Source organism: Bombus huntii, chromosome 5 (assembly GCF_024542735.1).
Source record: "Bombus huntii isolate Logan2020A chromosome 5, iyBomHunt1.1, whole genome shotgun sequence".
NCBI lineage: Eukaryota > Metazoa > Arthropoda > Insecta > Hymenoptera > Apidae > Bombus > Bombus huntii.
Window position 1 is genome coordinate 17,475,051 of NC_066242.1, and position 25,077 is coordinate 17,500,127.

The 25,077-nt window shown below is 37.9% G+C and overlaps 1 protein-coding gene across 6 annotated transcripts in view; it reads right to left on the minus strand.

Moving 5' to 3' along the window:
* Positions 1 to 23,138, minus strand: part of LOC126866016 (receptor-type tyrosine-protein phosphatase kappa) — a 107,574-nt gene extending 84,436 nt beyond the window's left edge. Inside the window, exons 1-3 of one of the 6 annotated variants that reach the window (XM_050619049.1) lie at positions 22,993 to 23,138; positions 22,250 to 22,633; positions 125 to 392 (exon numbers count right to left, since the gene is read on the minus strand). In XM_050619049.1, coding sequence (XP_050475006.1) covers positions 125 to 389 — 265 coding nt within the window. In that variant the 5' untranslated portion in view covers positions 390 to 392; positions 22,250 to 22,633; positions 22,993 to 23,138. Of the gene's footprint in view, positions 1 to 124; positions 393 to 2,105; positions 2,191 to 20,844; positions 21,360 to 22,249; positions 22,634 to 22,774 lie in introns of those variants that run through there. The other 5 variants (XM_050619047.1, XM_050619046.1, XM_050619045.1 and 2 more) reach the window with 5 other exon arrangements.
* Between the last annotated feature and the right edge of the window lie 1,939 nt (positions 23,139 to 25,077).

The window sequence follows — 25,077 nt, forward strand, 5'->3', positions numbered from 1 at the left end:
TCTTTCGTATCCATCGCGTAAGAAATAATTGCGCAAAATCAGAAACGTTGCAGCGTCGATTGACTCGATTTATTTTATACGAGCGAATTTTATCGAACTGTAGGTGAATCGCAGAAGGACTTACCGAAGGAGATGAGGCCGCTGTTCAGCATCGACAGTTTAATCTGGCTGGGAATGGAAGCGAGGCTGTGGCCAGGATTAAGATGACGTTTCCTCGGTGGTTTTTCCGGCGCTCTGGGCGCGCTTCTGCTTCTGTGATGATGATGGTGCTTCCTGTGCGAATGTGAATGAGAACCGGCAGCGGTCGAGGTGGCACCGGTACGATCTGAACCGACGCTGCTTAAACCGAGGACGCCACCGCCGGTCGACTGCGTTCGCAGCGACGACATTTTCTGTAAAAACAAATCGGATTGCGCTTGTTACTAAACTGTATCGACGTACAGTGACTCGACAGACATTATTTCAACGCTTATCGTAGACAATTTTTACGAATGTATCATATACCTGCGTACACTTACTGACAAAAGTTAAGAAATGTTAATAATCGATATCTTTTATTTATAACTACCGAACCATTTCCATCAGTTATATAGTTTTTAACTTTAAGTTTACAATTATACAGTTTTACCAATTTGTAGAGGACTTGTGTGTAGAGGATGGTTGGTCGGTGAGGTCGAAACCGTCGAATATATTTAAAAATAATTAAATAAATTAATGTACAGACAACATTCGCTGAAACGCTCGTACAATGCACAAGTCGTAAAATAGGATCGCTAATGACTCGTTAATTAGATCGACAACTATTTCATAGTGTCTATTGACTTTTGTCGGTAAACGTATTGTACGAAACTTTTCGAAATTTCATCGATATCGTAATGAAACTCGAATATCGTGATTAATATTGGCAAAATTGGAAACCGTGTAAGATATATAGAAGTCACAAGAAGTACGTTTAGTAAAGAGTTGGCATTGATTCGTAACGTTTCCGAAAGATGTTTAACGTGGAATTTAATAAAAATCTTCTCTTGTTGAAGTCACAGTAGAGTAAATTCTATTTATTTAATTATAATTATACGTTCTACTGTTATTCTATTATTGAGTGTACCTACGTTGGGGATGAAACTATTTCTATTTATAAAAAAATATATAATGAATTAATAATATGGAAAAGTGGTAATAAGAATAGAATTATAATTTTCAATTAATATTAGACAGTCGTAAGAGTTGATTTTCTCCGCATTGAAATGGTAAACATTGTCAATAAATTGTGTCGTAGCTACGCAGTGTTATACGGACGATGAGCGTATGCTATAATGAAAACAATTGCGCGAATGACAACAAACGTGAGGCAATGCTGTTGACGACGCGACGCGACACGACGTATTTAAGAAAAAATACAGTTGATCGTCTTTGTGTACATATTTTCTTAGCAAAGGTTCTTAGACTAAATTTGCTCATCGCGTAAAATGAGAAAATAAGCATATTCTTTTACGTTATAAAATTTACGCTATCTCTCGAATAATATCCCTTTATATTTCATTCTTCTTACATTTATACGCAGAATGTATAAAAATTATGCATAAAATGTATTAGTATCGTGATAAATCTGAGAGCATATTTTAATACAACCTTATATTTTTCATTGTGCGGATTTTTAATTTTAAATGCAAAGAATTAAAGCACTAATATATGATACGTTGTAACATTAATATTATTATCCTCATTTATTGCAGTACTAGCGTTATTACACCGACTCGCTTACTTTCACCGGACAGAAAATAATTCGATTATTTCAAAAGTTACAAAACGATATAAAACGTTGCGTAAAATATCGTTACATAATTTTAATAAACGAAAGAATAATTCGATTACTGAATTTCCCCAAGTTCCGAATTAAAGTATAAATTATTATTAGGCAAAATCTAATTACCATTATGTATCGCTAATGTCATTATATATCGATGCATTCATTTTCAATAAATACAAAATAATCCAATTATTTTAAGCCGGTAAAATTTTCAACGAAAGAGAGAAATTTCAAATCCTTTTGATCTATCTCAATCATCGTTAAACTCTACGTACGAATGATCGAATCGTGAGGGTACCTGAGGGAACTGGTGCGAGTGTCGAGAGATTGGAAGTTGTAGGACAGACGGAAACGCACTTGCTCGCGGTACGACGGCTCGCGAGATTCTAAGACTCGAAAACTACTCTAGCGTCACGCGAAGCACTCTAATTTCCCCCTCCAACACGATTTCCGAGGGTTGCTTCAAGGGGAACAAGGGGACACGGAAGAGGAATTTTTGGCGCGTTTCTTGAATGAAACGCACATTCCATGACTATCTCCGTAGTAAACTAGGGTAACTGACCTACGACCACGAATTTTCTCCCTGGTGTTTGACATTTCCGAAAATTTACGACGCATCGGATAAACGTAGATTTTTATAGAAATCTGCCCCATCGTTTATACTTTACGCTATGAATTTGTATTATTATTAGAAACAACAACCCGGATTTCCTCTTAATTCTTCGTTTGCTTGTCGATTATATTAAACTTTAACGTTTATATTTAATCTCTTGACGTTGTGTCTATATAAAATAATTATATAATAATTTCTATTTGAGGATCATGGTCAATGCTATCGAATATACGTACCTGCATATATGTATGTCTTTTGAAAAGATCAATTCGCAAATTTGCTTTAACAGGCAATTCTATACGAAAATCGTGCGTGTAAAATACATAAATTAGGATATACATTTCTTGACTTAAAAGAAACGGAAGAATGCCATTTGATTATTATCATCGTGATTTCACTATTCGAGATATTTTATAGTATATGTTACCAAAATATCCCAATTCTCAGTTTCCCATTTTATGATTTCCAAATGAAAACCACAGCATCTGGTGATTTAACGCTATAGAAGCTTCCAAGCAAAAATTTCTATTGTTAAGAATGACAAAGGATCGTCAACGATCGCGTTCTCGTGTGCAAGCCCAAAGAACACGGTCGCGCGACGCACGCGTGAAAAGCCTGTTCTTTGCCGTATTCCGTTTGCCAATTAGCCGACCCTGTTGTTGTCTCTATTCTCTGCCACTTCGCGCGGTTGTTCAAACGCAGCCTCATAGTCAGTCAGGCACGGTACTCCTCTAGATTTAGATCAGCCAGGCTGCAGTTGGAAATCGACCGCGAAATTTAAGGATCCCGCGTTCAGCGGTGCGTATCAAGCTGAGATCATGGTGTCGGTTGATCGAGGAATACAATAAGACATTCAGACCAAAATACGCTACCAAGACCGAGAACTTTTGGGTGAAGGTTCGTGTACCGGGTGTGCCGATCGATTCGTCGACTTTCTGTACACTACAGGAATCTTTCATTAGGTGTGCGTAACATACACAAGGATGTTTAAAATTCATCATGCTCGGTATTAATTCAAATTAATTTAATCTGTTACATTCGCAGTATATATTTCTGTTGGTCTTTACATTATCTGTAAAAGTTTCTTCGAATGTAAGTGTTTAAAATAGTTGAGTGTATTAGTTTTACGATACGGACGAAAGTGGGCCACGTTGAAGAAGACACGTTATTTTGCTTTGACTGTGATATCAAGGGAATCGTGAAAAATCTAATTTACATTTAATCGCAAAACAATAAAAGCTGTATTTTTCCTACGAATCTTCTTTACCGAATAAAATATTTATATTATTTCTCGAGTTTCTTAATTTGGATTTTAAATATGCACAGTGGTTTCCATCGTTGTTCGGACATTCTTTGAAACAGACCAACTTCTTTCAAATTGAATCGAACGACTTGAGATCCTTTGAAAAGAATTTTGAAGCAATTACGATTAGTCGGAGTCGCGAAGAAACGAACGAGGGTCACTTTTCGAAACTTTGTTATCCTTACATTGTTATGTCATGAAAATTTGAGCTTGATTTTGAAGAATAATTAAAGTCTATTTTTTATAAGTTCGTTATATCGATATTCTTCTATTTGGAAATACAGGAAGTATTTTCCTCTCTTTCGTTTCTCGATTTCGGGTCTTGCATCGGGGGTTGAAATCGGAATGTTTGTTTGGAAATATGAATTGCCGTTACTGACACGAATGGAACAATTTTTCGACAGTTGTTCGAAATTTTTTGATTAACACTGAGCTCTGATTGAATGCGAGATTTCTGGTTTATCGATTTTAGTTGTAGGTCAGTGCTGAAATTATTCTTCCATAATACCTTATTCTATATGTTTAGTACTTGATTTTAGATTATACGTACAAAATATGTTACATTATACGAACATAATTCGCTTTACTATACTTTAATGCTTGCTACATTCTTTTACGTAAAATATCATAAACCAATAGCCGAAATATCAAACTTCGAAATAACAATAAATAAAGGAACAGTGAGTAATACATAGAATAATAAATGGGACAAAATATAACGCTGGCAAGTTTCATAAAAATTCTTCAACGCCAGCGTGAAAGCGCTTCTTCGCCTTCATTTCGTCGTTCGTAAAATAAATTAATTACCAGCGATCGAACGATAATTACGAGCCAATGTAAAATCGATTCGTACTTGATTTATGGAACAATTGGTACGCTACATACGGTTTCGTAATTATAATCCGACGAAAATCGATTCTTCCACCCATTTCTTCTTTTTATCGTCGTACAATATTAACGGAGAATTTTCACGCGTGAAATGAAAGCATTGCCACGAATAACTCGATCGCGTTCCTCTCGCGGCTGTTCGTGTCGTTCGTGCACACTTTTTCAAAATTCAAACCTACCTTTCCTTCAAAGATACATTGTATTGCACGCGATGTAAATTTAGCCCGCTAATACACAGATTTTCCTGTCTTTCCTCGAATTATACCGTACCAAAAATATCCCTGGGATAGTTGCGTAACGCACGATGACTGTACGTGCAAGAATCGCGATAATCTCTTGTTATACAATGACGTTACACCTGGTCTGTATGGTTTCGTATTTTAGTATTCGTATCTCTCGACCTTATAATCCTACTGTACCGTATATACTTATGGTCTTGAAATCTCGTAAAAAAATAGTGAGCTTGACAACACGCACGCTTATGACCTTGAATTCTTTTCATACGATAATAAATTAGGAGATATTTAGATCATGCCATTTAACTGAGCCACCCTGTATACAACAGTTTACAAAAGGGTTCGAAGCTTTTACGAATATATTACACGCGCTATGTAAATTTCTCGTTCTATCCAGTTCAAAAAATCTGAAATATTTCTGGCACTGTGGTAAACTATATCTTTTTCAGATCATAGAAATTCTTTGGTGCTCATAATTTACACAGCAGAAGTTTTTATTCCAATACATCCGTCGTTTCTTAAAAAAAAAAAAAAACAAAAACACGCTATATAAATTATTTTAGATCTAACCTAGATTAGATTAGATTAGATAGAAATAAGATAGAAATTATTTAGATCAACCTAGATCTTTTGAAGAATTGAACAATTCCAAAATTGTGAAATTTTACTCAAGAGAGAAAACAAAAAGAAAATCCCAATCTTTGAAGAACATTAAAAAGAGATACAAACCATCGATTAACGAATTCTTGAATTTGCAAAAGATAAATAGACAGAAAGAAGCAAAAGAACGCTGTTGATAATCGCTTTTTAACGTAATTCTTAAATTCTTCCACTAAATTGCTCGACATGGAAGAAAAAGCATAAAACGCGATCGCTCGACGTTCTGGCTTCCATTTTTCTACGTTTCACGACTATATTCCATTTCTTTTCCAGTTTGCTACACCAATGGAAATTGGAATATTTTCAGATGGAACGTTATCGCTTATTACGGTGGAACGCTGATTGGATTTAGCGGGACAGACAGATTTTAATTTCTATTTCCCATTTTCTCTTATTTTTTTAAAGGACTACCGTCTGCGTTTCTCCTCTCGCGCTAATCCACTGGAAAGGAAACGAAAGAACTTTTTGACGAAAGGTTTATAATACCTAAGTGACGTGAAAATCCTGTAGACCAGAAGCGTAATAATTTTGCGCTTAATCGTTCGTTTCACTCGTAAAGACTTTATATTTCTCGAATTCTACCTTTCTTGAGCGGAATAAATGGAAGTTTAAAATTATCTCTCGTCCCGTTCATTCTGAATCTACTTTCGGATAATTTATAGCAATTCAAATATATACAATTTTTGCCATTAAGTAATTTGAGGCAAGCTCTTACCGAAAATTCCTATGGAAAACTACAATTCTGTCATTTTTATCTCCTCGTTGTACAGAAAGAATATAAATAATTCGATCGATTAAGCGTTTTTAATATTCCATGATGACGAAGATTCGACATATTCTTGTTATTTTACCAATACTTTCTACAATACTTTGTGTAATTTCTATTAATTTGAAGGAACGATACGAATAATTTTGTCGATTAAGAACTTGCAAGATTCGACGATAGAAGTTGTAACTGCACCACTTACGTACACAAATCCACCGATCGACGTCAGTGTATCGTACTCGTGATAATAATCGCCCCAAGATCCTCCGAAAGGATCGAAGAGGATCCACTGATTATCAGTGACAGTACTCTGCTAGATAAAGACGCGTACGCATCGACAACGATAGAAGGAGGTCGATGGGAGCCGGAAGCACGGTGCGTAGCCGGAAAGTCAAAACTGGTTTGATAGGGAAGTCAAACAACCTTTCGTATTGTCATAGGGTCGTAAACCGGTAATAGGATAACCACGTCTGACAAACATCCTGCAGGCCATCGAGACAATAACCAGATAGTGTCCCAGGCCCAGAAGGCGGTAACAGGATAACCACCTCTGACTGGCGTCCGGTGACAAATCTTGGTATTAGATCGTCCGGAAAGTTTCTTTCGTTTTATAAGGAAATAATGATCAAACTAAAGATCACAACGTTCGACAGATTAGGTTTCATATTTGTATAAAGATGCGTCGTTGTAAAACACGTGTCTGTAAAAGAAAGACACTTTCCGGACAACCTAATATACGAAGCCTATTCCCAAAATCAGCGCTCCACATACTCTGTTATAACATTCTGAACCGTTAAGCTAGAAAAGTTTATCAAATGTCCAGCTGGACAAATTATAAAGTACAAATTAAATAATAAAAAAAAGCTCTGTTGGAATCGTATAACAATAGACTATCATATCTAAAGTTCGAATTTCTCACCTTACGTGCGAAGGTTCAAACTATCGCGGAATAATTCAAAGGACGTGAAGAGACAACCGGAGATTTGTTAATTTTACGATCTCCTGTGTCTTCTACGTGACAGTATCATCGCTGTGTACGCGCCTCAAACCGAGGACTCACGAGAGCAAACTGCGTGCCACTGCGAATGTCCATCGTGTATAGCGTAGTAGTCAAAGTAGAAGTAAACCGAGGAACTGTTTAATATCTAATATAAGATACGATGCGATGTTAGCGAGTATGCTCGTGACCTCTTTGCTTATATAACTTCGACCTGTTAATTCAAAATTCCGTTAGAGGAAAGTTTCGACCGATATTAGAGATGTTCAACTGCACTGCGCCTACTTTTATAATCTTATACAGTTTCGAGAAAGAAGAGAGAAATTTCAATTCGATTAGTATACAATATATATTACACATATTTTTTTCTACATATGTTCGTCGATTTTTCTCAAACGGCTTGACCATCGGCATGGTTCCTTTTGGATTCTGCACGTTATATTCTCCCGTTAGCCCCGTTACAAAATTTTTTGTATTTGTTTTTTTATAATATTTTTTTTCTTTTAAAAACCAAATTTTTACGTATGTTCGTCGATTACTCTGGAGTGGATTGAGCCATAGGGATGAAACGTTTCTCATCTTGCGTCAGCAAAATTTGTCCAGTTTGTTCGTTGTTAAACATCGTTACTGCAAATTACATATTACATCACATTACATTATTTTACGTTACGCTATTTCATTACGTCTAATCGTTTCACCGCAAACTCGTCGCAGGACGCGATGAAATTGGGCAGTTTCTTTAAACCGTGTCCTTTATTACTAACTCCTTGTTTCAAGCATAAGTGCGTTATTTCTCTGTACATTGGTCGCAAGAAATACGATTCGTAGCCTTTGCATTTCTGCAAGCGCTCTTTCGTTGTGCGAGATAGTAGCGTTTGGGTCTTACAGAGCGATTCCAACGTTCAAGATTATCGTTCCGTGAGAAAATAATAAAATACAATTTTAAATTACGAAAAAACCGCCAGGCGAACTTTTGAACCATCGAATGCCGCAAAATTCTTTCCTGCTGCGTCTGTTGCCGGGACGACACCTTCCTTTGTGGGAAAGCCTCGCTGTCGCCAACTGGTGCAAAGCCTCAAAGCCGGTAGCTCACAGCACGCGTTTCAGCGACCATCGAACGACATCGTCGCGTAAACTTGAGGTTTGGACGATAAAATAAAATAGCTATTAATTTTGTTTTCATTAAACTTTATTACTTCAGCAATCACAATGGAATACGCACTGAATTAACATAAATCGCAATTCACTCCAACCACGTTATGTAAAACCTAGTTGCACTGATACGTTAAGTACGCGACTGTTACAAGGATAGAGACCGGTAAAGATACGTTGACTATTCTAAGGATACGGAATAAGTGAAGTTTCACCGACGATACTGTGTCTGAGGAAAGCTAGGGATGGGTGTATCTAAGGACACGGGACTATCGGATTTGTTGATGACAATTTTGGTTAGGGAAGCGAGGGTAGTAGACACCGTCTCCGATTGGATAATAAGACGGTTGGTGGACCAGGAAGGGTTTTTGCCTCCTTCGTGAGAAAGTTGCTAACGGAACGTACCAGACGCGAGGAAAACTAACTTTCCGTGTTAACCCGTGGTAAACAATAAACGTAAAAGGAAACCTAAGACAAGAGATACTCGCTTGGTCCTAAGGACCTCAACTATGAAAATTCCAAGACCCCCGGTGGGTACTTAGGACTATCGAGGGTACGCGCCAAGGATGTGCAAACATCTGGGCGCCATCCTGCCCACAGTGTGTGGCCTGGTCTCTGATGTGAATTGATGTTACACATATACGTTGCAACGTATATAGCGTATCTATGCTTCGTACAATTTCGCATCAGCGGCGTGATAACACTGATCGGTCTGCAACTATTTTTATTTGTTTGTGAGACGAATACCGACAGTCGTTCGTTCCATCCTCTGGCCACTTACTGGCGGCTGCGAATAGGCGGTTATCGTCTTGTATTCCGAGTATACGCGTGAAATAAAATCTCACAGAGTCGTTCGGCATCTAAAATCTCTCACGTTATCGTCGGTCGGTCTGCAACGATTTTGTCACGCGTTACGTAAATCGGGCGTTACCGTTCTACGTTCAAAATTTGTCGTTCGATCTTCGAGAAAATGGAACGAGCTCACCGCTTACACCGAAACCGAGCACTGGCCTAATTACCGATACCGGAGCAAATTGCGAGTCCACCGTTCGTGTTGCGAGCTCTCGAGTGTTTCTGTGGACTAAGACGCGTCTCCATCCGAGTGTCTCCTTCGATTTCGACGGGGATACTTGATCGATGCGACGGACGTCGAATGGCAGCATTGTTTGATTTACCAGCGCTATTTCTGGCTCTTGCCAACTACTGCAGCAACCGCCATAAACGCAGATAAGGAGACGCAGGAATTGTGCTCGATACGGGATCGCACGTAGTTGCAAAATCGCGAATACGATCAGAAGCATGGTAAGTATCGTTAGTTTGTTTCGGAGCGTAAGCGAATCCGATTTCGAACGTTGTTAATGTCACAGAGGCATAAATCAGCAATAGAAAAACCAGGGGGCCTAAGGAACATCCTGCAGGTCATCGAAACTAAGCGTAGACAGTGTCTCAGGATCAGAAGACAGTAACAGCGTGGTCACCTTTGACCCGAGCCCTGGCGACATCCCCAGCGACACCTCCTCCATAAGAGCCAAGCCCATAGTATATAAACCTTCGCAAAGTCAGCTCTCGACGTTCTTTTCTAGCATTCTTAACCGTCACTCTATTGAAAATATACAAATAAAGGCAAACCCCAGTAAATGCAACCGTATTACATTTACACTAAGAAAACGGAAACCACCAAATGTCCAATTAAATGGCGCGCACATAACGCAAACAAGGACTCCACTAAACACACAACTTACATGGAAACAACGTACTAAATCAATTATAGACAAAATGCGGATAAAAAGAAGACAAATGTACTGACTGAACTCAGCGTAGGAAATAAACTAAAAATCTACAAAACGATAATAAAACCAATTTGTACGTACGGAATAGCGCTACGGGGGACAGCAGCAATGAGCCACATAAATAAACTAGAGTCGCTACGATCGAAGATACTGGGAATAATAGTCAACGCCCCGTGGTATGTCAGAAACGAGTATATACGCAAAGACTTAAAAATACCAGCGGTTAAAGAAGAAATCGGCAGGTACACAGAAAAATACAAGGAAAGAAGGGCAACACGTCCAAACCAGCGGGCTGTCGAAGCGAGCAAAACTCTGATAGAAAGAAGACTAAAAAGAAAACACCCCTCTGACCTCGCTAAAAAAATAAAATAGTCAAATTCGAAGATGGTATCTCGCCGGGGGTAGCCAACCACGTGTTATTTAGCAATTAAGTTAGAAAAATTTACCAAATGTCCAGCTGGGCGAATTGTAAAGTACAAATTAAATAATAAAAAAAGAAAAATTTTAAAAACCTCGATATTAATTATTTATATCAGTGTGAAATCCATTCACTCGTATCTCGTTAGATCGTAACAACGTTTTCTCTAAGATACACGGTGGATAGAGCCGGAAGTCTGGTAACGAAGTTCTTGTCTGCGACGGTTAAGTAGTAACGGACAAGAAGTCGTATATGATCAGACCAAATGGATCTGACACGCGGCATTTATTTCACTTGCAGATAACTCGCGTTACGAGCCTCCATCGAGAGGATGAATCCTCGCTTCTGAATATACTATTTGTCTCTAATGTCTACGTGCGGAAAATTAACTTTGAAATATCACTTCGACATTCCTCTCTTCCGGATCACAGCACCGATTTCATCACCATGTTAATCAGGCAAACTTCGGAAAGTTTGAAATTATATCGAAACAAAGTTTCCTCGAATAGAAATAAATTGACTTCCGCGAGGGAAATTTTAGAGTGAAAATTTTAATGGGCTAATCGTTGACTGTGATATATTTATTTATATAGAATGTCTTAAACAATTCTGTATTTAAGAAAATATATTTAGAAATAAGATTACGATCGTATAACTTTAAAAATTTCCAAACGACAAACAAAATCACAAAAGTTCTATATTTCTGATCACAAGCAAATAAGCGAATATAGGCAAAAGATTTGAAATTCTGACACGAAATCACCTTTACAGCTCGATTTCTCTATGGCATTTAAAAATTGAGGGACCATCTCCATCCGATGGGAATTTATTTTAAGCGTTTCACGGTGAAATTCCTTTTCACAAACTTACGTTGCTTCTATTATCCCTTATCTCTGTCTTCGTTCGCCGCAATCGATCGGAAGCGCGGTACACGCGGAGCTCGAGTGCTTTCCATCGTAAAAATCGTTCCAATATACTTTGCATAATGTTTCAACGATTCGAGCATCGACTTTAATTCCTATGGTTCTTAATCGTGCATCTCTTAAAGAGTTTCCAGTTACTCCGAAACTGTTGCCTCTCATTTTCTCTCTGTTGTATCGATTATTTAAAGTAACTCCGCGTAGTTTGTTTCACTATTTTAGAATTGTTTTAACCGTATCCATTCAAAGTCAAAGTCAATAAGGAAAACATAAGGAAATTGTTACGATAATATTTTCGGAATTAATCACGGCTCGAAATTCCCAATATTGCGAGGTATTCCGATTCGAATAACAAACTCGACAATTTTTGTTTTTATTTATCATACGTATGTTTATATAGAAAATATATATATACAGGGTGGTTGGTAACTGGTGGTACAAGCGGAAAGGGGGTGATTCTACGCGAAAAAAGAAGTCGAAAATATAGAATAAAAATTTTTCGTTCGAGGCTTTGTTTTCGAGAAAATCGACTTTGAATTTTCGCTCGGTACGCGTCCACTTTATCGCGTCTCGTTATAACGGATCTCACTGTAGATCGTTGTCTCGGTGGAAAAATTGTTATTCTATATTTTCGACTTCTTTTTTCGCGTAGAATCACCCCCTTTTCCGCTTGTACCACCAGTTACCAATCACCCTGTATATTATTTAATATCAAAATCGCCGCTTGTGAGAGTACTTTTTCGAGAAAATATTCTTCATGGATTACGCGTGGCTGAAATATTTGCCGATAAATGGACTATAAATCCTTTAAATACCACGAAAATCAATATTTAAGATGAATATGTCAAAGTAGAGATATATTTTGAAAGAACAAGTTTATATCTATCACAGCACATAGGAAAAAGTCGATAGCTAGAAAAATGGAAAAATGTCGGACCGCTATAAGGAAGAAAATATCGGAGGCTATCAGCGACTAGAGTTCTAAAAATTTGAAACTCGAGCAAACGATAACTCGAAGAAAAATCGAAGATTGAAAATTCGCTCGCAGAGCAAAATGTTTCTAAATATAAAAATTCTCGAAACGAAATGTCGCAAGAGCGAACAATACGCGTCCATCCGGTCGAAAAACCGACGTTCGAGGCGAGTTAAGGATCTCAAGGTTTCCTGTTGGAGAGCTGCGCGCGCTGTGCGCGCGGGTTATTTTTAAATGTTTTGTAAGTTGCGTTTACAGGCATCGACGCCAACGAAGGTCGGTTATTGACCAGCGTCGACCTCTAAATTCCACTTCGCGCTATCGAAATTCTCTATCGCGATCGACTTCGATCTTTTCTCGCGTAAACGCGTATTCTTATCGCGAATCGTGCGAATAAAGCCTCGTTCGGATTAATTACGGTAATTAATTGGTTCAGTTACGTAAAGGCGAACCTCTACGACAAGACGTCCGTCAGCGTCTTGTTTCCCTCGCTTTCTTTTCTTTTTCTTTTTTTTATTTTGCTCGTCCGAGTCGCGAGACTTTGACAGTCTTGTCAACTTTCGCGTGAACAAGAAAGCTGCGAATATATTTGGGTTCCATGCTCGTTGAAGAGACGTTCTTCTCACCTTGATAACGAAATTTCAACGCTGTGCGAGAAAGCGCGGATGTGTGTCTTTTTTAACGCCGTCCAGGGAGAAGATGCAAGATAAAATGATCGTGAACGATCGGAAGCTTGTGTACGTTACGTCGGTTCGTGTATATGAAATGCAGTTTCATCCGTCGATTGGAAAAAATTGCGAAAGTAAAGGGTCGTTAACAGAGAAATATTGTTCGAAGGCCGTAAAGGAAAAGTATGATTTTATTCACGAGGCAAGTAATTTGAATATTTGCAATAATTTAAATCCTACGATCGATGAAACTACTTGAGATGTATGCTTAATTATTCTCTTATGTCCAATAAAGATATAGTAAATGAAATGGCGAAACCACCTCTGTGTAAATGATCCTCATTGCGGCGAATAAACCGTTCGTCTGTACGAAATACGTAGTTCAACGTCATCGGGTTAATAAAATGAATCGTCTCGAGTCACCGCGAAATGCACCTGCCTAGTGGAGAATTTATCGTGGAATAATAACCGCGTAAACGTTTAAGCCGCAGAATTACGGTGCTTTACCGGCGAGCTCGCTCCTTAATGCACATCGTCGTCGAATAAGGAGGATTTACACGAGGACCGTACGACCAACCAACTGCACGAGGATACACGTTCGAGCGGTAGCAGACGGTTAATGATGTCGGCGAGATCGTATCTGCGACCCGCGTTCGATAATTCCACGCTTTTCTTAGAGGTTCTTCTTCTTCGAGGTGGAAAGATGGATAGATGGTGCGGCCGTGGTCAAGCTAAGTCACGCAGTTGCGACAGGTCGCGTTTCTTGCTCGCTAGGGATGGATAGCAGCGAGAAAAAGCGAGCTCGATGGCGCACGAGACTTGAAATATCGTTTCTCGTGTTGAGGCGCGGAAGAATCTTTCCTAAAAAGTTTCTAGTGAAACGTGGATTACGAGCGAAGGATGTGGAGAAAGCAAGAAATGTCATAAGGTGGAATTATCGAGAAACTTAATTGGTAAATGGTTGGGTTCACAAATCGGTGAACGAACAAACAAGGAGATGGATTTCAGTTAGTTCGTTATATGCGTGTGAAAATTATATTTGTATTAAATATCAGAAAGAAAAATGAACAAACGGAATAATTGTTTCGTGTCATACTACTTCCTGTAGAATTAAGCGGCGAGTTGGACTCTACGTGATATCGAAATAAAATAAAAACTGTCTACATCTATTATCAGCGAACAGATCGTTCGGTTATTTTATTAGTACAATTGATAAATTGCGGCTTATAGGCTTCTATCGCACAATAGACACGATCTGAAACAATGAAAGGTCATTGAACAATTTTAAACGATGGAAGATAGTCGTGACCATTTCTTTCTTGCTAATGTTCAAATTAAAAAAAAAACAAATTACAAAATATAATAGGGAAGAACAGACAGAACGAGGGAATAACTTCTCCTTCGAGCCTACGCAATTAAAATGAAAGAGAATAAATCCACGGTTACGTCGTAACTAAGCATTGATTAAAATCTTTTTAGCTCGAAAGAAACTACGTACGATCGGGAAACTTAATGGAGTCCTTTAAAACTTTCCATAGAAAGAAGCAAAGAGAGAGAGAGAGAGAAAGAGAAAGAGAGAGAACTTGCGAATCTGGAAAACAGGAAAGAACCGCAGTTCTTATCGAAAATCCAATTCCTATCTCGGCCCTAACATAAATAGGAAGGCAACCTTCGTGAGTAGCAGAAATTTCAACGTCACGACGTCGTTGCGATCTTCCACTGTATCCATTTGGAAAATGTCAATTTACAGTAATACCGTCTACCCTTTTTCATCTCGAAGAATCACGCGCATCTCCTCGAATCATGGAGAGTTTCGCAATAATTTTTCACGCTGAGTCTCTCGAATTCCTCGAGACATGCAAATCATCGTTTTTCCACGATTAGAATCCTTTGCTTTTCGTTAAAGCGACGATCGATCGAGAAACGCAATTTATATTTCGTTTGGCAGATTAATTGATTCTCTTCGTAAAAATGTTATATAAACTAAAAAAATAATTAAATGCTATAAGTAGCAACTTTATATGGACGTATGGCGTGCGCTGTAAAAAAGATTTCGAAATTTTGTTAACGCTGCAACGAGTGACGGAGAAAAGGATTTATTCGAGATTTTCCACTTGTTCTTGCGCGTACGATCTGCATATGTCGTCCCTTTCGCAATTCTTGAAATAAAACATCCTCTCACAACGATACTGAAAGATAGACTCGAATGGAGAATCATTCGAACAAACAGTTCTTGGGAAGAATTTGTAAATAACGATGGATCGGTGATACTTACGTATCATTTACTTTCATTAACGACCCATTTTGTCCACAGCCCTGCGTTACATCGTACGTGTGTGTCATTGTATTAGGTTGGGGTTAGGTTGGGGTTAAGTGGGGACACGGAAAAGTGTCTTTCTTTCGCAAACGTGTCTTTTACAACAGTGCACCTTCGTACAAACGTGAAACCAAGTCTGTGAAATGTCGCGGTGTTTATCTCGACATAACAAAATGAATCGTACGTAATTCGACAAAATAACATAAAATAAAAAAACGTTGTGCGTCTGTTATTTGCTCATAAAACGAAAGAAACTTTTAGGACAACCTAATATCACAAAGGCAAGCCGAAAATGGTCGAAAGAAGGTGACTTAATTATCGAAAATTTGTGAAATATGAGAAAAAATGAGGAAAAGCTTGACGAATTTGTTGCATCTTCTTGCCGATGGAACCAAGTAATTACGTTATTTTTTGTAATTACGTGACACGATATCTTGGATCCTGTGTCCGTTCAAAGGAATTAATCCGACTGGCAAAAATTAAGAACGCCACGGAACGAATTTATCGTCGGTCGTTGACTCGTATTTACGACCTTCCCGTGAAAATCTCGACGGCACTTTGACATTCTTTCGTTCTGTCCCATTCTCCTTCTTCCCTCTCATCTCTCACCCCATTTTTCTCCTCCCTTTTTTTTCTTACGCCCGCTTTTACTCCTCCGTCTTCTCGTTTTTGTTTCTTTGGTTTTATGTCTCTTTTTCTTCATTTTTTTTTTTTTTTTTCATAAATCGAACGATTATCTCGAGCAACGTTCCGCAACGAGCGTTTTGCTTTTATGTTGTTCCGTGCTCGTATTATCTGCGCTGACTGACTTAACGGCCTCCTCGAGAAATAGTGTCAAGGGATCAGTGTCATTGTCGGGTCTTCCACGCGGAGGCTACGCTTTCGCTCCTGGTAACAAGATCTTTCGACGATGATTGCGCACGATGTGCCCGCGAATATTTCTCCTACTTTTACTTGTTTATTTATCAACTACAACTTGCGAGTTATTTGCGCGAGCCACGCCTTCCCTCGTCCCTCGATCGTGAAAGACGAGAATCAGCTTTAAAATAGAATTAGTTAATATTCACAAATGTTATTTCGATATTTTGTTCTTTGGAAACAAAAGGACGAATAAAATGGAACATATCTATAATTCAATTATATTTGAAAAAGCGTGGAGAGCTTCGTCTGCAAAATTCCTCGCCGATAGAAAGACGGAATACGTTTCCACTTGTAAGATTCTTCGTTGTATACGCTGTATAAGCGATCAATAAAAATATCGTTTTATTTCATTATCTAATTGATGGAAGAATTTATCGACGATCGTTTTACGTTTCGCGAAATAAAAGTTGTTGAAAATGGAACGGCACGAGCAACACGAGCTGTACACCCCATCTGCGTGCACGTGTTTCCCTCTAATATTTCTATTCGCGTATTCGTCTCGCATCCAGGCTTTGCCAGTTGAATACCGAAGGCAGATACGAGTAAATAAACTGGTAAATTTATGACAGTAAATTTCCGGCCGGTAAACATATCTATAAATTATCAACGACTTCCACCGGGGCGAAACGATAGTTGGGCTGTTCCAAGTACTTTCGAAACAAAATCGATTCGCTCTTATGAAATCCGAAGCCACGTTAAATTACCACTTTTACGTTACTTTCTACCACCAGTGATTTACAAGCGATTTGTAAACGAATCCCACCAATTGGTCGTGGTGTTTCGAGAAATTTCAAAGGCTCTCGCGTTACGAGCACGTGTGTAAGAGGATTTTTAACATTTTCTCTTCTTTCAACTCTCGATCGTTACTGCCAATTTATTAGTTGTAAAATTGTCTAGCCCTTAACGTTCCAGCTGTGTCTCTCAAATACCGCCAAAAGGAAGTAACGCGGTGAAAAAACAAACAGTTTTCTACCGCGAGACCTGTGAACGCAAACCCGGTTTGCATCTCAATGAATGTTTTAAAAAATTCCACACGTTACTCGATTACAATTAATATAAATATTGCGATCAAAGTTATATTACTTCCGAGATGGATGAAGATTGTTCCGAATGAATTTAATATTATTATTTACACGTAATTGTAGCGCTTAAAATCTGACACTTAAAAGCTTGCAGGTCCAAGTATGATGAGAACAAGTTGGAGTTGCCGGTCGATATTCACAATTAAAAATCGGAGCGTTAAGAGGTGGATTAGGCTAGTTGAATCGAGATTCTATCAATGATATATATCGCGTGAAGCATAGAATATGTAAAAATACGAATAACACGAGGCAAAATGAAAATCACAAAGACATTGATCTTTCGTATTGAACTAGATATTGGATTGGCAACTAAGTGATTGCGGATTTTGTCATTACCACCTAATGACAAAATCCGCAATCGCTTAGTTGCCAACCCAATAAATTTTATACCGACCAAATTATTATACAGGGTGGTTGATAACTGGTGGTACAAGCGGAAAGGGGGTAATTCTACGCGAAAAAAGAAGTCGAAAATATAGAATAAAAAAATTTTTTTTTTCATTTTTCCATCGAGACGACGATCTATAGTGAGATGCGTTATAACGAGACGCGATAAAGTGGACGCGTACCGAGCGAAAATTCAAAGTCGATTTTCTCGAAAACAAAGCCTCGAACGAAAAATTTTCATTCTATATGTTCGACTTCTTTTTTCGCGTAGAATCATCCCCTTTCCGCTTGTACCACCAGTTACCAACCACCCTGTATAAATTATCGAGATATGTATAATTTTGTGCGCTAGACTAGATTAGCCGCGTAGTAGTGACGCACGTATGTGAATATCAGTGTATGGAAGCATGTCTGTGCACAGCATCTCGAGAAACAGACGAATGCAACTGTTCCGTTGTAATATGGAAAGAGAGCGCCGAGACGCGTGCAAATGTATATCGACGAAGATCCTGGAAATCCTTTATTAAATACATCTAAAACTATTTTAATATGAATTCTAAGGGTAATCTTAGTGTTCCTTTACTTTTATTTCGGCAATTAAGATCCACAATTCTTAACGTAAATTCATTTTTTGATGTTCTTTCGATACTTTTTAACCACCACCTGAACCACGCAGTTGATAACGAGGCTTCTTCCAACGAATTATAGAGATAGCTTGTTGCAGCAATGTCTTTAAAATGGATATTTTCGCGTGTTAGGTTGAAACTGCCGCTCAGACGCGTATGTTTCGCGACTTAATAGCCATATAGGTTAACCGTGAAACCCACAGGTATAATTGCCAGTAGCGCAAATCGTCCATTATTCGAATTTCGTCGTTTTATTCCTGAGAGATCTTGGCCGGAAGTCACGAATAATGGATATGGGTGAGAATTCGTGAATGAAAGCGCACAGCCAACCGTATGCTCGCGTCAATCTTTCCCTGCTCGTGAAATAATTAACGAAGATCCTCCGACTCGCTCGTTTAAATAGCGATTAAATTATTATTTCGAAGTTGGGATTCTATTCGAACGAATTGTGTTAAAAAGACGACAGATGTTAAAATAATTGAAAACATTACAATATTTCATTATCCCAATATCGAATATTCAATATTCCAATATCGAATGATTGTCTATAAATACGCCTGATTTTATACTTGTTTTTAATTAGTTTTATACCATGGACTTGGTTAAAATAATTATTAAAAACTAGAAACTAGATACGAGCAGTAATAATTCATTTCAATAATTCATATTTCAAATTCACATGATTTTCCAATCATATTGAAACACTTTCTTATGTAATTAGAACATCTGATCTCGTAAAGAGCGCGATAATTGACCTAGATTATCAGAGAAATGATCAAAGTTTACCGAATATTCTATGTGTAAAACAACGATACAGAATATTTGAAAAAAAATGTGTAGAAAGTAAAACATACAAAAAAAAATAATAAATTTGTTGAAAATGACAACATGAGTTCGTGCTCACCATCCATATGCAGATGCGTTAGTTATAAGAAATAGTAACTAAAAGATAATCCTAGTTACAATCGATAGGCTTAAGATCCTTTTCTGTTTTTATCCCTAGTTTTTGCAAACGCGTGCAATAAAAGTTTTTTTGGCTCACAACGGAGTGATAGATTTATCCATTCGATAAAATAATAACTATCGTGATCCTACCTCTGAGTATAGAAATAACAACAAAATTGCCATATGTCGATCCCTACAAGATTCCTGATTTAATCCTCGTGCAGACAATTTGCTTGTATTATCATAATCACAGCTATGAAATTGCAAACTTGAAATTACGAGAATAAAAGTATAATACCACATATTCGTATTTAAAGAAACGAGAGAGCACAGATAAGTGAGTACTTATATCGACACGTTTGCGTCCTATTTAACGCGAAAGAGCACCAAATGACGATTGAAGCGAGGATTATAGTCGCTTCAGCGTCGAAATTTCTCTAAGAATAATCCGGGACGGAAAATGATGAGGATTGAACGCGAGTAGTCATCGAAGATATACATATGTACAATCGTAATGATGTATTTTTCGCATGAAATGTTACATCACTAATTGGACAGCTGTTTCAATCCTCGGATACAAAATATCGATGTTCCGTAGATGTCTGCGACTATGCGTACAGATGCAACGAGAACGGTAGAAAAGTATCGACAAGGCATATTATTTTCCGTGCCTATATCGTGTACATATATATAAAAGGGACAATACATATATATTAATAATTGTTATCGATATATTATGAATATATATGTAAATATATCAATTATATCTTAATAGGAATTTTATATGTTATTCCCTGTGCTAGATCTGATTTCTAACAAAAATGCACTTGTACTACTTCTCCATTGAATAGAAAGCTCGATTAATATAAACTATTTTTCATATTTGAAATCTTTCATTTTCCATATTTATAAAATGAATAATTTATGTCGAAAATCTTGAACGAACTTGAAAAATGTTTAATTCACGTTTCAGTAGACATACTAAAAGAAACGTTTTAAAGATTTGCTGTAACAGTAATCTGACGATATAACCATTAAATTGGACCCTTTTGTAATTTAGAAACGAATACTTTTTGCACCTCTCATTTACATGTCTCTTAAAACTTACGATCTCCTTCACCTTACATAATATCTATATTACATGTTAATTAAATAATATCTATATTAAATATGTAACTAATTTTATAGTATACTTGATTAACGCTATAATTAAAAAGCAGACGGGAAGAATAAATATTTCCACATTGCGATACCTAAATACAAAAGTTACGCAAACTGAATAAGATATAAAAATATCAAGTAGAATATATGGTAATATAAAATAGAAGTTAAAATTATTCATCATTATCGGATTGTTATTAAAAAAAACTCATACCTCGATATTTATCCCCTTCCAGAAGATCACCCGGTATATATGCCCAAGTTTACACAACATCCGCGTCCGCATACATCGACTGGTACTAGTCGTGTGTTTCATGTTATATGTTTCATGTATTCGTATATATCCGGTTTCATAATGGACAATCGAGATCGCAATAAAAGTATTGGCAAATAAGATTGATGCAAAAATAAACGACGTTCAACCGATCACAATGATCAATTTTTATTTTTGAACCCGCCCGCCGCGATCTCTGTGTCGTACTACGTTCGAACACGTTCAGTATCCAAAACGGATAATCTGTACACACTCGTAACTTCACTGGCCATTTTAACCGTATCACCCAAGAATTTACGATCGATTATGTATTTGCGTATCCAAAATCTCGGCCGTGATCGCGCCTTATTTCAATAACGACATAAATCAAAAGTTTCAAACATCTCCGGGCTATTTTCGCGTCAGTGCACGCGAGAATAGTTTACTTTGACAATGTTATACAGCGCTGCTGATAACAGTGATAATAACGATTTATCAAACGGTGGTAATAACGAAGACGAATAAGTAATGATAAAACAGGTTAGGAATCGATGTATATCGAAATATCGATAGTGTTGAAAATTATAGGTTAGTCCATTAATAATCCTAACTCTATTAAGGACCAAGATTATAGTTTATCAGATAGCGTTACAAATGCCTTAATTTCTTTACACCGTAAAAACCGTAAAATTGAAAAAATAGCGACAAAAAGGATATTAAACTTTCATAGATACGATATTATAAAAACAGAATTCGTTGGTGTAATTCGATTATGAAAAATTACAAATAAAATACCGCGTTAATGCAACGTTGGCCCTCGATGAGTTAATGGTCACATAAGAAATAAAGTAATCACAGACGAAACCAATTTTGAAAGGAAAATTAATGTAATACACAGTTCGAAACGCTACGCCGATACACGTTAGTTTCAGACTTGTTACTTTCGCGGTGGCGCGCGCAGGGATACTGTCAGAGTATATAGAAATATCGATCGACATATCGAATCAGGTATCGAATAATCGAATCGCACGGACAATAATGAAAACGATAAAACTTGAAGTTCTCAAAGTACAAGGAGCAATTTGTATTCGTTTTTACAGTACGCAAGTATATTGCTCCACGTGTATATAAAGTGTCACATAAATCCGACACTTTCGCGGGAATACATATATATCTACGCGGATCGAAATACCGGTGATCCATGCGCAGCGCCATACTGCTCGCGAACCTTATACACGTACAGACATGTCAAACTTTCCCTCACGATTAAAACGATATAAACGCCCAAACTATTACGACGCAAACATCATGAAACCCTTACACAAAACAGGCTCGCAACAAAATTAGAAATTTCACAGTTACATACCTTAAGAAACAGACTCGCCAATAGAACGAACACTTCGACCGGCAAAAGCAGCTTTCCCGCACGTTTCTCCGAAAACTGGACGCGCGCGTTTATAGGCGTGTACACACACGGCAACAATGGACAGTTGACACCTCTCGATATCCTGTGACGGGGAATCGATCGGAATCGAGATAAACAGAGATCTTTGTCGGATAAACGGGCACGATAGCGGACCAGCCACGGGACGGAATAACAAACCGAGTCCACTTTGTGTGTCACCGGTCAGCTTCCGCCAACTTCACGCCTGTGTGCCGGTTTTCTCAGCGATCCATGATAAATCTCGTTCGATTCTTGTTTAATTTCCGTTAACTTGTCTACGCCAATCAGTTGCACATATATGTATATCTATACATATATAAAATATTATTTATAATATTGTAGATAGATAATATATCAATATGTATATATATATATATATCTCAACTCTGCAAAATTTCTCGACAGTCAAATTAGCTTTCGAATATATATGTACATATATATATGTACATGTATGTGTGTATATATATACTCTTCTATATGTTCAGAATAAATCGAGACAGAGTAAGTGAGGCAATATACGTATACATATATACACAAAGGGTGTGCGTTGACAGCGAGAACGAAAAAAGGCAAACACGATTAGCAAACGATGATCGGCGTGAATGGGAACCACGAGCGAATTGACGGGCACACGTCTAACACCGTAGTAAAGAGCACAACACCACCAGCACGACGACGGCGACGACGACGACGGCGACGGCGAGCGACGACGACGACGACGACGGCGACGGCGGCGGCACGAAGACGACGACGACGACGACGACGACGTTGACGGGCGCGAGGTCGGTGAGAGACTGGGCGACACGCGACGAGTCACCGTCGGCGATGAGTGGAGTCGCTCTGACGAGGATCCTGGGGCCATCAGGCTGCCCGTGAGGGGGTGGAGGCGCCGGAGCGTTTGGGGTGGGAGGGAAAGCAGAGAGAGAGAGGAATGCCGCTCGGGGGCGAGTACACGCCGCGCCGGGTGCGGGGAGTAAAGCGGCGGTGAGGTGGGGACCACGACGTCGGCGTCGGCGTCGCTTCTTTGCCGAGGGCGTGGTCCTGATCGCGGCTCTTCGCGAGTTCAGAGATACAGACCGGATCCGATACCGGCGCTACTCTCGACGCTGTAAAATTTCTCGACAGTCAGACTAGCTTTCGAAGACGACGATCCATAGTTTCCAGAGTCGGAACGTTTCTTCTACAGGTTTTACGACGTCTTTCCTTTTTTCTTCGTCTTCGAATTGATTCGTGAAATTTGAATAAGGACTGGTGATAACGCAACATTTGTTTTCTCTTTGCTTGGAGATTCTCCGGAGGGGTAGTTTGGAAACTGTGATTATGTAAGATATTAACATAATGTCTTCCTTTCTTTTTCTCGGATTTTTTAATTGATACTATACGGCGTGGACTTTGGAAACAGATGGATGATAATAGAAGATTTGTTTCTTTAACGTTCTATGAAGTTTGCGACGGAGAATTACGTATATAAGACTTTTGGCTAGCGTCCCTTTTTTGTTTGTCTTCTTTAATTTTAATTAACACGTGTGGAGTTTGAAAAAAGATGGATAATAATGGAGAAGATTTGTCTTCTCTTTGTTGATTTCTGTATAATTTTTTCAAAGACTTAAGGAAACATGTATATTGAATTGCGTGACCATGGTTCTTGCAATATGACGAGTTTTGTAGACTGTTATTCAATGCTAGTTTCTTAATATATAATAGTTGGAGTTTGAAACAAATTTGAAGAATCGAAATGTACGTACATTAAAATTATCATCACGATTAATAGGATTAATATTTAGTAAATTTCATTGAAGTTATAATCAACGAAACATTGATATGATAAAGGACATACGTATTTTTATGTAATTGGAAGACTTCTCTTTTGAGGAAACTTAATGTTATAAAACGAAAATTATTAAAACTATTACCATATAAATTGTATTTATTAAACAGACTGGAAACGTAAATTAAACGGATAAATTTCTGACTGAACATGAAATTTTGCACAATGTTTCATTCAATATTCCTAATAATCTTCCTCGCAGAAGTTTTAATCCCAAAGCTTGCAACGTAGTTTATAGCGAACACTGATGCCAGGGCATTGCGGATAGAAGAAGTTTCTAGATAGATAGGTACAAATTATCCTATAATAATAACGGGAGAGAAATACGATAAGTCACACTTTTTTGTTACAAAATTATTCTATTATTACTATATTATTATAAATTATACGAAATTAAATATTTATTTTTGCCACCCACGTCTGAATATCTCAAAAATTTATTCGGTATTTTTTAACTAGTCTTTTTTTTTTATTTCAACTTTGCACTAAAATACTTCTTTTCAACTTGCCACGGTATCGAAATCACAAAAACGGGCTTATCGTGTGTCATCCATGCGCTTTTCACATGGGATATCTATACGATTTTCTTTTTTCATCTATATCGATCGTTTGATAGAACTTACTCGATTGCTGACTAGAGCTAAAAATAACGATCAAAAGCATGAAATACTTCGAACGACATATTTTAGAACGTCTAAGTGAAAATATATTTTTCCAATGTTTCGATAAGGAACTTCTTTCGCAATGCCTTCGTTGAAAGAGAAACGGTAATCGCGTTGGAGTCAGGTCTCGAGATAAAGAGGTAACGCCGATGATACTTGAAGGTTCTTGTGTATTGGAATTGTTGCCACTTTCTTTCGGAAAATCTCTACTGACAAAGATTGAGCAGTACTACTGAAACGACACTTCCGCTTACAATGCA